Source organism: Poeciliopsis prolifica, unplaced genomic scaffold, assembly GCF_027474105.1.
Source record: "Poeciliopsis prolifica strain line A6 unplaced genomic scaffold, Auburn_PproV2 SCAFFOLD007, whole genome shotgun sequence".
Lineage (NCBI taxonomy): Eukaryota > Metazoa > Chordata > Actinopteri > Cyprinodontiformes > Poeciliidae > Poeciliopsis > Poeciliopsis prolifica.
Genome location: NW_026562382.1, coordinates 4794450 through 4810980, shown reverse-complemented (window position 1 = coordinate 4810980; position 16531 = coordinate 4794450). Strand labels below are relative to the sequence as shown.

General features: G+C 41.7%; 1 protein-coding gene across 3 annotated transcripts in view; it reads left to right on the top strand.

The window, feature by feature from the left end:
- Positions 1-409: 409 nt before the first annotated feature.
- The window catches only part of dachd (dachshund d), a 131224-nt gene continuing 115102 nt past the window's right edge, over positions 410-16531 (top strand). For all 3 annotated transcript variants that reach the window (XM_055031793.1, XM_055031792.1, XM_055031791.1), the window contains exon 1: positions 410-1167. In XM_055031793.1, coding sequence (XP_054887768.1) covers positions 611-1167 — 557 coding nt within the window. In that variant the 5' untranslated portion in view covers positions 410-610. The remainder of the gene's footprint in view (positions 1168-16531) is intronic.

The following is a 16531-nucleotide window of genomic DNA, read 5'->3' as shown; positions in this document are numbered from 1 at the left end:
TCATATCATTCTCAATCTTTATATTATATTTGAGAAAACTTTGCAGAATTTTTAGTGGGGAGCCACTATTTTGTTGCAGCTGCAAAGAAATGAGCTGGAAAAAAAAATACATCTCCATCTGATCTATTTAAAAAAAAAACTCTGTTAATGAGTTATTAAAGCAGAGCTGAAACATTTCAGCAAAGCAGAGAGAACAGTTAGTTTTATGTTCTTCAAAGGCTCCCACTGTCCCCTAGCTCCTCCCTCTCTGTACCGTGTGACAACAACAACTCATCCACAGAGCGGTGCTGCACTTTTCAGCTCATTTTCCTCCTGTCATTCCTCCTCCTATCTTTGATCATTGTCCCCCTCTCAGGAAAAAAAAAAAAAAAAACGAGAGAAAAAATTCACTCAGCACGCCTTTTTTCGCTCTTGCTCTTTTTTTTTTTTTTTTTTTCCTACTTCCCAACTTAACTGAGGAGCTAAAACTCTGAAGGATTCTTTCATTTAAGGGTTTTCTCTCGGCAGGCTGGCTTTTCTACTTTGAACTTCGGGCTGCTTTCCTTTTTTTTTTTTTTTTTTTTTTTTTTTTTTTCTCGCCCTCGGTTTTTTTGCCTCTCGTTAGGTGACCATGGCCGTACCGGCTGCTCTGATCCCACCAACTCCGCTCGTCCCGCCGCCTCCGATCTCCACTTCCTCCGCCACCACGTCCCCGCCGTCGACAACTTCGTCCCCGTCCCCGTCTCTGGTGCCGCCGACGGGACCCGGCCAGAACCTGTTCAGATCGGAGCTGCTCGCCACCAGCAGCCCGGGCATCCCGACCCCGAGCGCGGCGCTGCCCCCGAGCAAGCCCGTCTACTCGACCCCGTCGCCCGTCGAGAGCATCCCGCAGAACAACGAGTGCAAGATGGTCGAGCTGCGCGGCGCCAAGGTGGCATCGTTCACCGTGGACGGCTGCGAGCTCATCTGCCTCCCGCAGGCGTTCGACCTGTTCCTGAAGCACCTGGTCGGCGGGCTGCACACGGTCTACACCAAGCTGAAGCGGCTGGAGATCACGCCGGTCGTGTGCAACGTGGAGCAGGTCCGCATCCTCCGGGGGCTCGGCGCCATCCAGCCCGGGGTGAACCGCTGCAAGCTCATCTCCAGGAAGGACTTCGAGACGCTCTACAACGACTGCACCAACGCGAGGTGAGTGCGGGGGGCTCCGCTGTGCGCGCGATGCTCCTCGAACAGCAAGCGAGCCGTGCGTAAAGGCGCAGCGGCATGCATGCATGCGAGAGAGAGGGTGGTGGGGGGGAGAAGACGGTCTTTTTTTCTCCTCAATAAAAAAAAAAAAAAAAAAAAAAAAAAAAAAAAAAAAAAACTGGATTCGGCGTATTTATGTTGCTATTAGATGATTCCTGTGTTTTCGCGTGAAAGGTTCGAGTATTATCGTGGATGCATGTCAAAATTGAAATGTCGGGTGGTGGTTTGTGGGGGAGGTGGAGGGGGTGAGAAAAAAGTGCGATCGCAGGAACCGCTGTGCGCCTCGGCAGTTAAAAAGTTAAGTGAAAGTTTTTGACACGTGCAACGCGAAAGCTGTGACATGATGGATACAGCCTGTCTGCTGCTGAGCCAGTAAATCGATAACAGTGGTGCGTTGAATGAACTGCAGATCCAACTCTACCACTTTGTCGAAAATGTTAAAACATTTAGCAATCCTTTGAAATGTCAAGTTCTCCCTCTAGATTTGCGCAACTCCTTTTATTTTTATTTTTTTTTATATATCTCTTAATGACCGAAATATAACTTGGATAGGTGTCCTATAAAGTCATTACATTTGTGGGATTAAGGTTTCAGTTAGGATAATTAAAATTTGCTGAATGTAAATAAATAGAGGGAAAAAAAAACATAATTCTATCATATTACTTTGTCTTACTTTTTGGTAGCAACAAAATAATACTTTACACTCCCAATGAAGCAAGAGTTGATCAAAAAGCTGTTGTTTATTGATGCAAATAATTCTACTTCAATTAAACATCATTGAGTGTGATATAATAATAATAATAATAATAATAATAATAATAATAAATAATAATAACAAAAATAGTTTGGACAAATGAATGCATTGCAACAAATAAAGCAAAATAACCTTGATCTGTTTTTGAAAACTGACTGATTTAAGCACAGATCAATACTGGATTAAAAGCCATTTTTTATTGTCCTGTTGCTCCTCGTCTGTGATGCATCGCTCAAGTCTCCCAGGACGGTGGAGCCTGGTCAAATTTACCCTCTCACCTGTCACTGTGATTGATTCTGTATTGATCGCTCCCTCTTGCATTCAGAGATGAGCTGGAAATGCAAATATGATGGAAAGCCTCCCCACAAATGAGGCGGGAACGGTAAAATAAAAGCAGTTAAAGTCACTTTGAGTCTCTGTTTGGAACAGAGAAGCACCAATCGAGTGAAATATTTCACTTGTTGACCCTATGCATTAAAACTGATAACTCCTCCTATTCTCCGTCTGTAAATGCATCAATCAGCAGCAGGCGAGGCGGTGCACAATTTCCAGTTTCAGATAAATGTCACAGATAGATGTTTCCATGCGTGAGAAGGGTTGATCTTGTTATTCCTTCATTCTCTAATAAATTGAAAACTGTTACATTCCTCACAGAACCTGAAGGACATTTCCTCCTTTTTTTATTTTATTACAGTAGAAAAGAATAAAAAAAAAAAATCTTGTCTGGAATCGGCCAAGGAAAGCCTGATTAGTGCACGTCTAGTTTAGAAATGTGCAGTTTTTGTTTTTGCAGCAGAAGCAACCGGGCGAGTTAAAGTGGGGGGGAAAAAAATAGTGAAGTAAGTAGAGCTGTGCAGAATTTACATGCAAATATCCCGACGGCTAGGACGGTGCTTTTTGTTTTAGAAATTTTCAGAGTGCTCTTGTCAAATTGGACATTTTTCCACGTCACACGCTAACGGTTGCATGGCTGCTGCATTTAAACATTTAGAATAACCTGCACCCTGTGTTTTTGCACCTGTGGGCCTCGCACACCTCCGTGTAGCTCTCTGCTGCAAGCTTCACGTTCCCGTTTTAGCAGCAATTGTCTCAACAGCTCACCTGTGCACTCTGGTGCTTAAGCATCATTTACATGAAGCATCAAGGGACCCCGAACACCCCATCATCCCCCTCCCCCCCACTTTATCTACTGTACAGATCCTCCTCTGAAGCTCGGCGTGGAGCTTCAGGTGACAAAGTATGCGGCTGAACTCTCCGGATTGTCAATGGTGGGGCCGTGCGGGGAGGGAAGAGGGACGACCAGCGATGGGGTTAAAGGATAATGCAGTGCCTCGCGTCGCTTTAATGACGCTAAAGTGCTGGGCTATTACGGGCACATGGACAGGACTGTAATTGTCTCTGAAAGCAGCCAGGTTCTCCCGGCGCTGGGCTGAAATCAATCACTCAGACCCGGGTCTGCCTGCCTGCCTGCCTGCCCGCTTGCCTGCCTGCCCCATTTGGAGAATTACATCATGGAACGGACCGAGGCATCCGCGGGGATAAAAGGCTTCTTCTGTTGCTTGGGAAAGAGTTGATTTTATTTGCGGGGATGTGCCGCCTCTCACTCCGTCTCGCCCCGCTGATACAGCTGCTGACAAAATGATCACTTTGAGTAAACAGCACGCAGGTTGCAAACCCTCCCACCACCATCCCCCCCCCCAAAAAAAAAAAAAACACCCACACCCCACTGACCCCAGAGGTGAAAACAAGTTCCCTCTATTTCCACCAACTTACAGTCAGATAAAAAAAAAAAAGAAAAAAAAAATAGAAAGGGAAAAGTATCCGAGTTCACGGGTTTAGGCCTCTCGGGTTACAACAACAACAGCCTGCTGCCTGGGATAGTTTAGCTTTTCACTCCCCCCCCCATTCCCTCTATTACACACAGTGTCACTGCTCTTTTTTTATACAGTGGCACAGTGATAACAATGAAGTGAATAATACTCCTATACAATGGCTCTTACTATTTCACATGCAGTTTATCCCCCTCCTTCTGCCGGCCTATTGTGCTAAAACAACACCGGTCTCTCTCTCTTTTTTTTTTTTTTTTGATGCACACTGTGTGAATGTGAATAGCATCACAGAGCTCCACTGCAGCCTGCTGTTTCAGTTTTGATGTGGACACAAACAAGCCAACTTGTTCCCTACGCTTGCTGTTTAAACACATTTAAAGAGTGTATTGTTCGCTGGAATTCTTTATGTGTGTGTGCGTGCGTATTTTGGGTTGTTTAAGCGGTTTAAGTTTTACCTAATCCAAAACTTTTAAAAAGTTAACCAAGTTCACCAAGTTAAAAATAAAATAAATAAATAAATAAATAAATCAGTATAGTCAGAGCCAGAGAACTTGCTGGTTCCATTGGAGCTTGCTCTGAAGCATCCTGCTGCTGCTGCACACTGCTGGTCAGTCGGATGAAATAAAATTTCTCCTCTCACAACAACATTTGGCTCTTTTAAAGCCTTTCTGACCATGGAAAACAATTGTAATAGTCATAGCAGTATTTTTTCTGCTGTGTGTTCATCTGCGTCAATAATTTAAACCTAATCATCATTTAAGAAGCAAAAAATTTTTGTCACAGTGAGATGACAGAGAGAGAGAGCAGGAGAGAGCAGATATTTCTTAACATTTTACCTTCTACTCTCACGCCTGTTGCTGTGCACTGCTTGCCAGCTGCCTCAAACAAATCCTCAACATTTTACCTTTTTATTTTTTAACAAAAATAAGAAATCTGGCTTCTTGAAACATTTCTGATCATGAAAACATGGCCAGTAATCACATTAAAATGTGAGTTGACTGCTGGATGGCTACATGTGCAGACAGCATAAGTAATAAACCAGCTGATATCATTTGCTTATACTTGCTTTACCCTGTGGAGAGCAGCAAAAACATCAAATTTTCTAAGCACAGTTAATCTTGAGCCTTCCAATTTCAAAACCATCTACACTGAAGAGTGCTGGTATGACCTTGACCTGTTAGTACTTAGCTGCGTTCAGGGATTCAATGACTTTTCAGTCAGCAGTCCAACCTGCTCAAGCTGAGAAGTGATTCCAGCTGATTTCTTTGTGAATCTCTGCTGTTTTATTTGCTTCATCTTGTTAAGAGCAGAACAGCAAAAACATGTAATAATGTCCACATTAAGCACCTAAAAAAAAAAGAAAAGTTTCTGGCAGGTGTTTATTCTACATTTTTTGCATAGTTATATGTACCAAAGTGAAGATCGTGATAAGTAAATTCAATCAATAACATTATTGTATACAGTAAGTAGTTATTGTCATTTTATTTGAGCAGCAGTAGTAGTGAGTGCAGCGACTTTGTTTGAAATAAAACTGATTATAACTTGTTGGAAAGTTCTGATCTTGAATGTGCAAATGTGGTGAAATTGTGGTATTTCTGCTCCCCTCATAGCGGCCCGTCCCAGCTGAAACCCTGAAAAAGAAAATGTGTGTTTGAACTGTCTGAGCTCAGTTACAGGTCATTACAGCTAATCTTTAAAAAAAAAAAAAAAAAAAACTACCAGAAATATAGTGACTATTAACCTCTTTATTTTCTGAAGTGCTCTTGTGCCAGATTACCAGTGTTCCACCCTGATCCGGGTTCAGTAATCTCCCCTCTTTACATTATATGGCTGTGGCCCCTCCAAGAGCCCCTGCAGGAGCCCCCCGTGTTCCAGCTACTTGTTTTCCCTTTTCATTTTCCCCGCGGTGGGATGTTTAAAAAAAAAAAAAAAGAGGTTCTTATTGCTGCGTGACACTTGAACTCTCAGAAAGGTTATTATAACATGGGGGTGGCGCGGAGATATCGCATATCTCTCATTGGTCTCCTTTTTTTTTTGTGTGTGCGTGTGTTTGTGTGGGTGTGTGTGTGTGTGTGTGTGTGTGTGTGTGGCTATCCGATGCCGGGGCAGCGGTTTTAATTGACAATCATTGTCTACCCCTTGAAGGTTAACCGCACGCCCCAGACGGTGCCCCGCCACTGGGGAAACGGTCCCGGCTTTTTTCACTTCCACGCCTCACTTAAATAGATTTTCCTGAGCTCCTTTCTGTCAGGTGGCAGTGAGAGCCACGTTTTTGCTTTTTTATTTATTTATTTATTTTAACGCTCTGATATAAATATATAATTGATGCTGATGTGACTGGGAAGTGTAGCGAGAGCGCTCACCTCTCTTGTTCCTACTTCAGCAGTGTTTATGCCTAAACACACATATTTGCAAATGACGGTAATTGTTTTGTTTAGCGCTCAGTGTGAGCTGCCACCGAGGGTGCCAGCTTGTCTCTCTCCTCTTCCTCTCTCCTCTCCTCTCTTCTTTTCTCCTCTCTTCTCCTCTCTGCTGAGCTCTCTTATAATATATTTGTTTTCTACAAGGCGCGGATGTGTTTACAGGTACTCAGGGGAGATTTCTGGATTGCATTCAAATCATTCCCAGTCAGAGTGGGTGCTAAGATACCCCCCGTCACTGGGCAACCACATCCAAGAGGGAGGCTCGGGCGATAATAACTTCAAAAAGAGAGTGACAGATGCCTGATTAGAGAAGGAGAAGGAGGGAGGAGTGGAGGAGGGGGTGAGAGAGACAGATAAAGATAAAATGAAAAAAAAAACAAGAGACAGAGCGAGAAATAATGGTGTACAAAGCTGTTTAAAATCCAAATTTGTTGAAGTACTTTCTCTAAAAGACAAATTGGCTCTCATATCGTCTTTTTCTTTATTGGAGTAAAGAGAGAGAGAGAAAGAGGAAAAAAGCTCCAGCATTTTAAGTTTTTTTTTTTCTTCTTTTCTCACATTTTAATCCTTCAGTGGGGATCTGCTAAATTTGATTAGGTACAGTACATGTGCTCAAGTCAACTGTGCAGTTGGCAGATGGTGGCAAGGTGTTTGGGTATTTTTTTTATTTATTTTTGTGCAAACAAATAGCCTCCTTGAAAATCAGAATTGCTTTATTGAGTTGACACTCACTGAGCTGGAAAAAGAGCAAATTAAAACTGTTCTTTTTTTTTTTTTTGGGAAAACGTCCATAAAGCAGCTTGTTTAACCAAACACTCTCTCCCCTTTTTCGGCTTTTCTTTCTTTGAGGATCATATTTCTGTAGCTTTAAATGAAGCCGAGCCAAGACTCTTTTAAAAACCGCAGATTTCACTTGTTAGAGAGGCTTTGTTTGACACTGTCTAATGTCGTTTGTGGATTTGGAGGCTATTTGCATGGCAAAGAGGCCCCATATTGTTAATTTGCCTTGTGGATGCATTAGCTGTCCGTGCTCCTGTCTTATTTGCATGCCTTTACTGGATCCGCAGCGGTGATTGAATTGCCAATTAATTCCTCTCGCGAAATCAAATGGTTTTAAACAGAGGTGCACCGATCAATCAGAGGTTGGGATTGGCCAATTTCCCGGTTATCGGCTCTGATCGGTGATCGGCAGAGCAAAGGATGAAGGAAAAAAACAAATAACAACAACTGGATTTTCCTTCCAATAATCTCGAGCACCAAAACTAAGGCGCCTCATCCACCTGCTTATATTTTGATACTTTTGTGAAAGTAGAGTTGCAACCAATAGACCAGAGATTTGAATCAGATGACTTTTGCGTGTTTTGAAGTTAAAGTCCTGATTTGCACTTTGAAACTACTTTGGCTAAGTTCCCCCATGCCGGCTGACTGCCCAGTGTGACTGATCCAACTATTAGATGCTAAAGAGTGATTTTTCTCATCTACTTTGGGTCTTTCCTTATAGGTCCCCTTCACATTACTGCACATTTAGGGAGCGCTGGCGGAAGTCGCCGCCGCTTGTACCAGGATGTTAAACGCTACTGACAGAAGTTAGAGGGAGCAGATGAGATTTCCTGATTGGAGAAGGAATGCCGGCCCTTGCTGGGCTCTGTCTAATATGGTCACATGGAGAAATTGATTTTCCTCAGAAATTAATTAATTTTTCATATAGCCCAGAGCTGGAGTTAAAAAAAAAAAAAAAAGACTGCATACTTGCTGGTTTTCTTTTTTTCCCCCCATCTTTTTTTTTTTTCTTCTTCTTTTTTTTTTAAGAATTATTGCCTAATCATATTAATACTTTTTGCCCCAAGGATGAAAAGATAATTGTACAAATGCATTTGGAAATATGTATCACTGAGTATTTATGATTAAATTATGCAAATAACTCCGCTCCCATCCTTCGTGGGCCCAGATTGTCTAATTAGGATTGATATGGCGAATAGATGTTGGGGAATCTGAATACAAGCATGTCCAAAGAGCAGAAAATTGAAAATGACAAGGCTGGAATCCTTAAAAAGTGCGTTGAGGTTTTTTTTTTTTTTTTTTTTTTCCTTCTCTCCCCCCCTCCTTCTGTCTTCCCTCTCTGTCTAATTCAGCGTGGCTGTATCAGGAGTTAATTTTCCCCAGCTTCATTTCTCGTCTGAGCTGACAGGAAAAAGAATCCATCAGGGAAGCAATCTCAGATGGGATTCCACAAATTTCCTCTCCTTGTTTTTTTCTCCCCCTCGTCGTTTTCGCCGGGCCTATCAGGGACGAATCTTCTCCTGAGTAAACATGCAGATGTTTTTCCTCCAGTGTCAATGTTTTTGGAGCTCTTTGCTCAATACAAAAGGAGTCCCTCTTAATAATTAAAGCATGCCAAGAAAGGAATGTCATCCAACAAAAAACCCCTTTGCACTCTTGGATTGTCAGCTAACCAAGCTCTACCATGTCATCCAGGTTTTTCTTTCATTTGTTTCAAAAGTGAAACAATAAAATATTAATAATAGAACAGAAATAATTACATGGACATTTATTAGCATTCCTGGCAAACCTTCAAATAAATGAAAGAGTAATGCAATGCTAATTCAATATTTAACTTCTTAATTGGGGAATTGGTTAAATCTTTGATTTTGTACAAATCATCTGATATTTATACAAAATGTCAGATGATTAAATTATCGGGTTTCTTAAATTGCCTTTAATAAAATAATGAATGGTTATTTTATTATTTTTTAAATTTATCTTTTGGTTTGTTTTTAATTTGATTGAAGTGGTTTAGGAAGTTTTACTTTGTTAACTTTGCAACATATGACAAGCAGGCCTATTTCTCTGTCACTCTTCAAAGTGGGAAAGACTAGATAACAAAGTTTCTACAGGAGGAAATCATTAGCAAACAGGTGCTGGCTTAAACTTGCACATATCTACAGTCAGAGTATTAATTCATAATGTTTTCAACAAGTAGAAAAAAAAATCTTAATTTCACTTCAACAAGATTTTCAGAGTGAGAAAAGATGTTTTTTTTTTTAAAGTAGTCTGACACTGCAAATAATTATGAAGGCTGATCGTTTTCTGTCAAAGTCAAGTTATCTTCATTATCGTTGGACGTGACTGAAACAGTGGTTGGATCTGACTCGGCACAGACTCACTGTACAAGAGGTGTGTAGTTCTAACGTCGGCCGCTCTCCTCGCCGGGTTCAGTGTGACACCAGAGCACAGAAAGCGACTATTTCTTCTTCTCTTAACTCCAGATGTTGGGCACAGTGCGCGAACAGCTCCAATGGTATCTATTAAAGCGCTGATCGTTATCTAATCTTTACCTGGTGCTTGCTAGAAAAAAAAAAAAGCCCTGAAGCTAATGACACTTGAGACTCACAGTGCTTTCTGTGGCGGTTCAAAGACTTTTGCTCAGTCAGTTTCATCAGATGAGTGAACTGAAAATAAATAAAAAAAAACAGCCCTGTGGTCATAAGGTTTAAATGCAGATCATCGCAGAGGAAAAAAAAAAAAAGAATAAAACTTCTGATCAGGAAGCGAAGCGTGATCATGGTCGTCACTGATATTTGTTAAGTGCTCATGTTCTAATTCTGAATGCTGCCAGACATGGCATATCTGTGAGTGATAGTCTTCATTAGATACATAAATAGGTCATATCTAGACAACATGTCTTACAGCACTGTTTGAAGTCTGACTCTGATTGTCAGATTGCTCCAGATCTGTCTTTCATACAAGTAAAAAAAAAAAAAAAAATCATTTTGCAAGTTAAAAATCAATCAAAACGAAGTCATTAATCCTGAGGTCGTTGGTGAATTTTGCAGTTTTTTTTTTTTATGAAAAAAGACCAGAATAAAATCTGATGGAATCATGCCAAAGAGTAGAGAGATACCGATCAATCAAGTGGAGGCTGGAATTGTCCAATTTTTTCTTTATAAGCAAATGGGTCAAATACGTAGTTTTTTGCATTTCATCCACAAGTTGAATCAAATGCAAAATCTCCCACAAATCTTTCTCTAGAAATGTATTCACCAACATCTTGTACTTTGGCCCAGTTTTTTATCTTATAAAAAACTCAAAGATGAGTCATTCTTCCATTTTTTTATTGTGTTTTTTGAACAACCACCACTATCAAATAACCTGTAGAACATTTTTGTTCTCTTTGTATGCTAAAGTCCTTAAACTAAAGTGAAAAAAACGAGGTCAGACTTGACAGAAAGCTGGAACTTTGTGTCGGCCTTGAAAAGCCTCCGTCGGTGCCGTTTATATTACAAAGTCCGACATATTTGGTTTGATATTTGCTGTCAGATTTTTATTTGCTTGCAGTTTAAAGTAAAGCGTTGACGCTTGCTTCATCTGAAGGTCTACGGTCCTTGCTTTTTACCCAATGAAAGTCACACCCGGAGCTGGATCTCGACGGCTCCGCACACCTGTAGAGGTTATGAGCGCGGGGTATCAATATCACCAGGTCAACACATTTTCATCTAACACTGACATCTCCCTGTGCCTTTCACCCCCTCTCTTTCCCATTCTCTGCCTCTGCGTGCGTCTCTCTGGGCGAGCCAAGTGAGAATATCGGCGGGAGTCTTTATTGGTTGCAGCGCTTGGGTTTCTCTCCTCGTAGACTCAAATGTCATCGTCTCCCTGATGTTTCTGTAAAATCGCCTGTGCCACCACTCGCTGTGGCGCCTGGCTATTATTACCCTCCTCTTAAAGAGTGACAGTTGGGTCCTCGGAGATGTGACACAAACCCTCCGCGGATAGAGCCCCGTGTAGTGCTGTGTCAATCTGACGCTCGCAGCCAATCAGGCTGCAGGAAAAGCAGAGCACTGTACTGTACACCAAGTATGCCTCGTCTGAGAAGTTTGGAGTCATATTTTCAACTTGTAAATGCTGTACTTGGCCTATGCATTGCTTATGTCTTCAACAGTTAGTCATTTTACAACTAGGCAAGGGCTACTATGGGATTCTCGTTGTATGAAAATCAAAATGCATAACTGTACAATCTGATTGCTCATATTTAAAACACAAAACCCGCATAGCAAAGAGTGATGCACAGAGAGTTTGGTAGGTGACTGGAATTGACTGATTGTCAACTTTACTGATACTGATTGGTCAAAAACTCAAATATCACATCTTTTTGCAAAAAACATAACTCGTAGGTTGTGCTAACAACAATGCCTACTTCAGGAAGAAGACATAAACTAAGTTACACAGGGGAGTGAATAACACAAGTGGAACAATAGGAAAGCACTGAGACATTGTCTTCTGACTGGAACTGGTGTATTTTTGGCCCAAACATTTTTGACAAGTACCAAAACATTCAAATTTAGCAGTGGTGTGCTTATTGGCCATTATGTTTTCTTGTTTTGAGAGGAAAACACAAGTATAGGAAACAGATTCATTAGCTGGTCGATTAGTCAGGCTATCTGCAGTCTGCAGCTTTACACACTTGTTGTTGATATCTTACCCGCTGTACCTTTGAAACAGTCTTTTCTTAATAAAATATTTGTTATAGTTTTAAATCTTTGTCTCAGCTTTTCTTGTGATCCCATGGAAACTGTCGCCGCTGTCCTGCAGTCTGTCGCAACAGCTTGGAGAAGTGCGGCTGTGCCGGACAGTATGGCTCAAAGTCACTCTGTGAACTTATCAAATAAGATCAAATAATCTAAACCAAAAGTACTGCATGACAGAAAAATGTTGTGGTTTTTGAAACTTTGTTTTTCCTCAATATAATAAACAGCCTATGCTTAATTCTTATTATTCCTAAATTGTGCAAAAATAAATAAAAATAAAATAAAATTCTCCTCTATAAGGAAAAAAACATGGTTTGTCAACAGACATTAACCCCCATCCAACTTACATGTTGGGTGTAACGACATGCCTTTGGTTTGAAGAAAGAAGCTGTGTGTGTGTGTGTGTGTGTGTGTGTGTGTGCGTGTGTGTGTGAGTGAGTGAGACAGCGAGAGGGAGACCCCTTCGCACAACTTCACATATGAATGGTCTCGTGTGAAAAGGAGGATGAATTGAGTCAAGCTGACATAGCATGCCAATAAGCTTTGTCTCATTCCCAATGCTGTATTCATTTGTGCCACAGAGAGATTTATTGCATGATTGACAATTATGAGAGGGTGACCTAGTTCTTTGTGAAGGAACAAAAAATGGTTTTCATCAGTTGCCTTAGCTTTCTTCTCGCTTTGTCTGTGCACATGTGACGCTCCTGCCTGCCGAAGAATAGCGAGAGCATCCATGCCACAAGACACTTTTCTTCTTCTCCTGTCCACCTCTGCTCCATGTCCAACCGTCAGACTGGAGCACTTTTCTTGTAATAGCTTTATATATTTTGCACAGAATCACATCATGCAGCATCTCGTACAGCAGAAAAAAAAGAAAAGAAATAAATTTCCCACCCCATTAAGCAATGCGGGCTGTCCAAAGGGATCATGCTAAGATGACGTCTGTACAAACGATCTTCACGTCTCCAACTTTGGAGTGGAAGTATTACCTTGCAGCTTGTCTCACGTGTGTATTTTTATTTATTTTTTTTGGCTTGTTTTTCGCCAGTATCCCAAATCCACTCATCCTCCATTTACCGTCTTCATTTGTGCCACACGTTTGCTGATTCCTTCATTTCTCTACGGTTCAGTCTACCTGACGATTAGTTGTGTGTGCGCAAGCCAGTCAAGCTTAGATTACTACGACTGTGAGGAGGAAGTCTCCGCTCCTCCTGGGACTCCTGCTTGACTGGCCCCACAAATGATACAAGCCAGGGGTTTAGTTTGGAGTTAATATCCTGCAAAATTGTCCTGCCCGGCCTCGGCAGAACGGCGGATGATTAAATGACACGAGCATATCAAAAACATTTTTCTCAGACTAGTGGCTGTTAAGTGTCTCGCCGGTGCAGCCCCGTCTCCCAAGGTTACCATTAAAAAGAAAGGAATATTCAGAGGGAAGTGGGTGTCATTGAGCTGTGATAGTGTGTGTGTCTGTGCCCGTATTAGTGTGCGCACACCTGCTTTAGATGTCTCTAATAATGCCTTGTTTGAGTGGTAATAATATCTCAATAGGATTTCAGGGTCTCTTTGAGAGGTTTGGTGGAAGGTTGAGAGGACATATGCTAATTCTGCTTGGGAAGAATCATCTCTTCCAGAAATGCATCCCACTAGAGTTTTCCCTCCTGCACTGGGTGCCAGACTTCCCCTAGTGACTAAAAAATGCTCGAGGCTCCAAAGTGATCCATTTTATCCCTTCTTTTTCAAAAAAGACGCCGTGCTTTGTTTTAACCTCTGCAGGAAAGGAGATGAAAGGCAGCGTAATAAAGCCGAAAGGTCTTTCTGTAGTTATCAAATGGCCTTTCACTCCTGACCTTTAAGATGCCACAGTAAGGACTGGAGACAATACTAGAAATACAGATCGGATTTCGGAGATCAAACACTGCTTTGTATGGTTTACTTGCAAGGGAGAAGAAAGAGCAACCTTTCACAGGACATCATTTGATCAAGAGACATAAAAAAATAAATTTGAAAACATTCAGAGATGAATAAAGTTCTTTGATGGAAAAGTAAGTCTTGTTTGATGCAAGGTTGTGGCGAGCCATGTGGACGTATCAGGGGTAGACCAGATTCAGGTAACAAGCTTTTTAAAAAGTACAAATCGCTCAGAAATTCGTTCTTATTTTTTTCACCACTGTTGTACTAAGTATTTTTATTCAGATGTCAGAAAACCAGATTGGAGTGACTAGATTTCCCACTCTGGCGCAAACAGTAATGCCGAAGTCATTCGTCCCAGTCAATTTCATTGTTGGTACTCGCTCATTAAGCTCTGTGATGTTTTTTTTTGGTAGTGCTTTTACGGGACGCGCCAGCAGGGACAAAATGTTGCAGTTTTACCAGTATAGATTATTTATCTGTCAAAAACATCACAGACACAATTCTTGATATTCTAGTGTGAAATTATTCCCTTCAATTCAATTTTTTTTCTTCTTCTCCACATCTGAGTAGACAGAATACAAATCAGCACAATGTCGCCCCCTAAGAAGCTGCAGAGAAAACCTGGAAATCTCTATCTGTTTAGCTAAAACTAGGGTAGCATGAGGTTTTCATACACGATTTGTATGTTCTTTTGCAGTGTAAACACTCGGTTATGGTTCTGTTTGATTTCCTTGTTCTCACTTACAGACAAGCCATGGAAATCTTTTTTAACACAGCGCTTGCTTCTATTGTCACGCTATGTGGACTAGTGTTATTTCCAGCTGATGCTGTTATCCAAATGGCCTTTCAGAATGCACAATGAGAAAAGCCAAAGCAAAGAGCAGCAGATGAAATTAATGCACAGGCTCTTTGAATAGAACCGGGAAATGTTTGAAACTGTCAGCTTAAGTTTTGAAGCTCAAATGCACACACACACATACTACTAATAATAAGTAATCAATGTCTGTCAGTATGGCTAACTGGCACCGAGTGTAGCTGATGGTTATGTGTGTGATGTGGGAGGTGCAGGATCACATTATTTAAAATGACAAGCTACTGCAGAGCACTGACAAGCCCAAAGTATCCAGCAAACCTCTTTTTTTTTTCCTTTTCTCATCCGTAGACGGGCTGACGACAGAACTCGCTAATCATGCTCTTAGATGGTAGAACGTTATCGTGATTCTCGATGGCACCCGGCATTCCTGTCATTCTCGACATTCTTCTGGGGGGGCACTCAAAGCCCGGGCGCAGAGTGTCAGTGCCTGCGCGGACCCCGAGGGGCTCTGCGTGTGAGACCCTGTCGGGGCCCGCTGAGCACCGGCCTGTTGACAGCTCCTTGGCACTGTTGTCTCAGCAGGAAGGCATCAGTCGGAGCAACAGAGGGAGGCTGTGGATGAAGGCTGTCTGTCTGGACAGCGGAGAGAGAGGGAGAACAACGTCGGAGTTAGATTAGGCTTCACCCGGGGGTCATCGTGTTCCCAGAGCAGGCCGCGAGCCTCGCTGGCCTCGGCATTGTTAAAGCAAAAGGTCAGGTCCGCCGACCAGGCTAAGCCCATTAAGTGACCAGCGCTACGTCTTCCTGGAAACCTGACTGTGCTTTCTCTTAACTACAGAGTGGGGAGGGAAGAAAAAAAAAAAGAAAAGGAAAACAGCTTTAAAAAGCTGAGGTCGGCCATATCCTGATGTGAACTGCAGACCTCAGTTAATTGAAAAGAATATTACTGTGCACTCATATGGAGGCATTGCCATCATGCCCCTTCATAACACAGTGCCATTTTTCAAAGTGCCACTAATTGTTCTATAGCAACTTCTGTAAATATGTTCTCTGCTAGAGTTGGGAGACATGGCCTCCAGAGGATATCACCAACTTTCTAGTAATATGTATAAGAAAATAGTAAAGTCGAAAATTAGCAAAGGAAAGAAATATCTAATATCTAACTTGTATTTATGCTCCTACTTCACTATGGAGACATTTCAGAAATACTCAAACGCAAAAAGTTTGTGTCAGTTGAATGCAGCCATTTGTTAGCAGATATTAAATGGCAACCCTTTCCATTTCCTTTCCTTTGCTGATGTTACATTGGTCGAGTCTGCAGGCTGTATTGATCCGCTTGATCAGCAGATGCCCCCCAGTTGGCTGATTGTGAGCCCACAGGGATCACTTTCAAACACATATGAGACTCTGAAGAGCTCTGGATGTCCCATCGCACTGTTCCAATGGTTTAAAACCGTCTGCATAAGAAGACAGAGAAATGTCGGAGGGATGGAGAGAAGAAGCGCAACTTATTGCTGTGCACTGCTGATAGCTGAAAGAACACCTACTCACTAAAAGCATGGACATATTTTTGCTACAATACAAAACAAATACTGTCACACCTGGGTTATGCCTACTTTTTTGTATTCCCAACTGCTTTTTGGGTGAGACATGCAAAGATTAAGTTTTTGTCCCTTATTTTTGGCCTCATTGTTATAACCCTGACTGGTTCTTACCTGTGCAGAAGGAATGTTCGTTTTTAGAAACACATGTAAGGTTTACAATTAAAACAGAAGTAATATTTGTTGCAAAATGTTGCACACACTTGAAAAATTGCCTTGAAGTAGCATGATGGTCACACTGTATAGCTAGAGTTGCAAAGGAATGCATTTCTTAGATATTTTCTCCAGTGTCAGTTGTTGAATGCAGGCTCCTTTATCCTTCTGTGACTCAACATAAAACTGACTTTGCTGTAATGTAGTAAACTTTCCTGCTCATTGTTGAAAGTCTTTCTCTCGGACAGCAGATATAGCTCATCAAATATAGCACATGATGGTGTTGTTGGCATT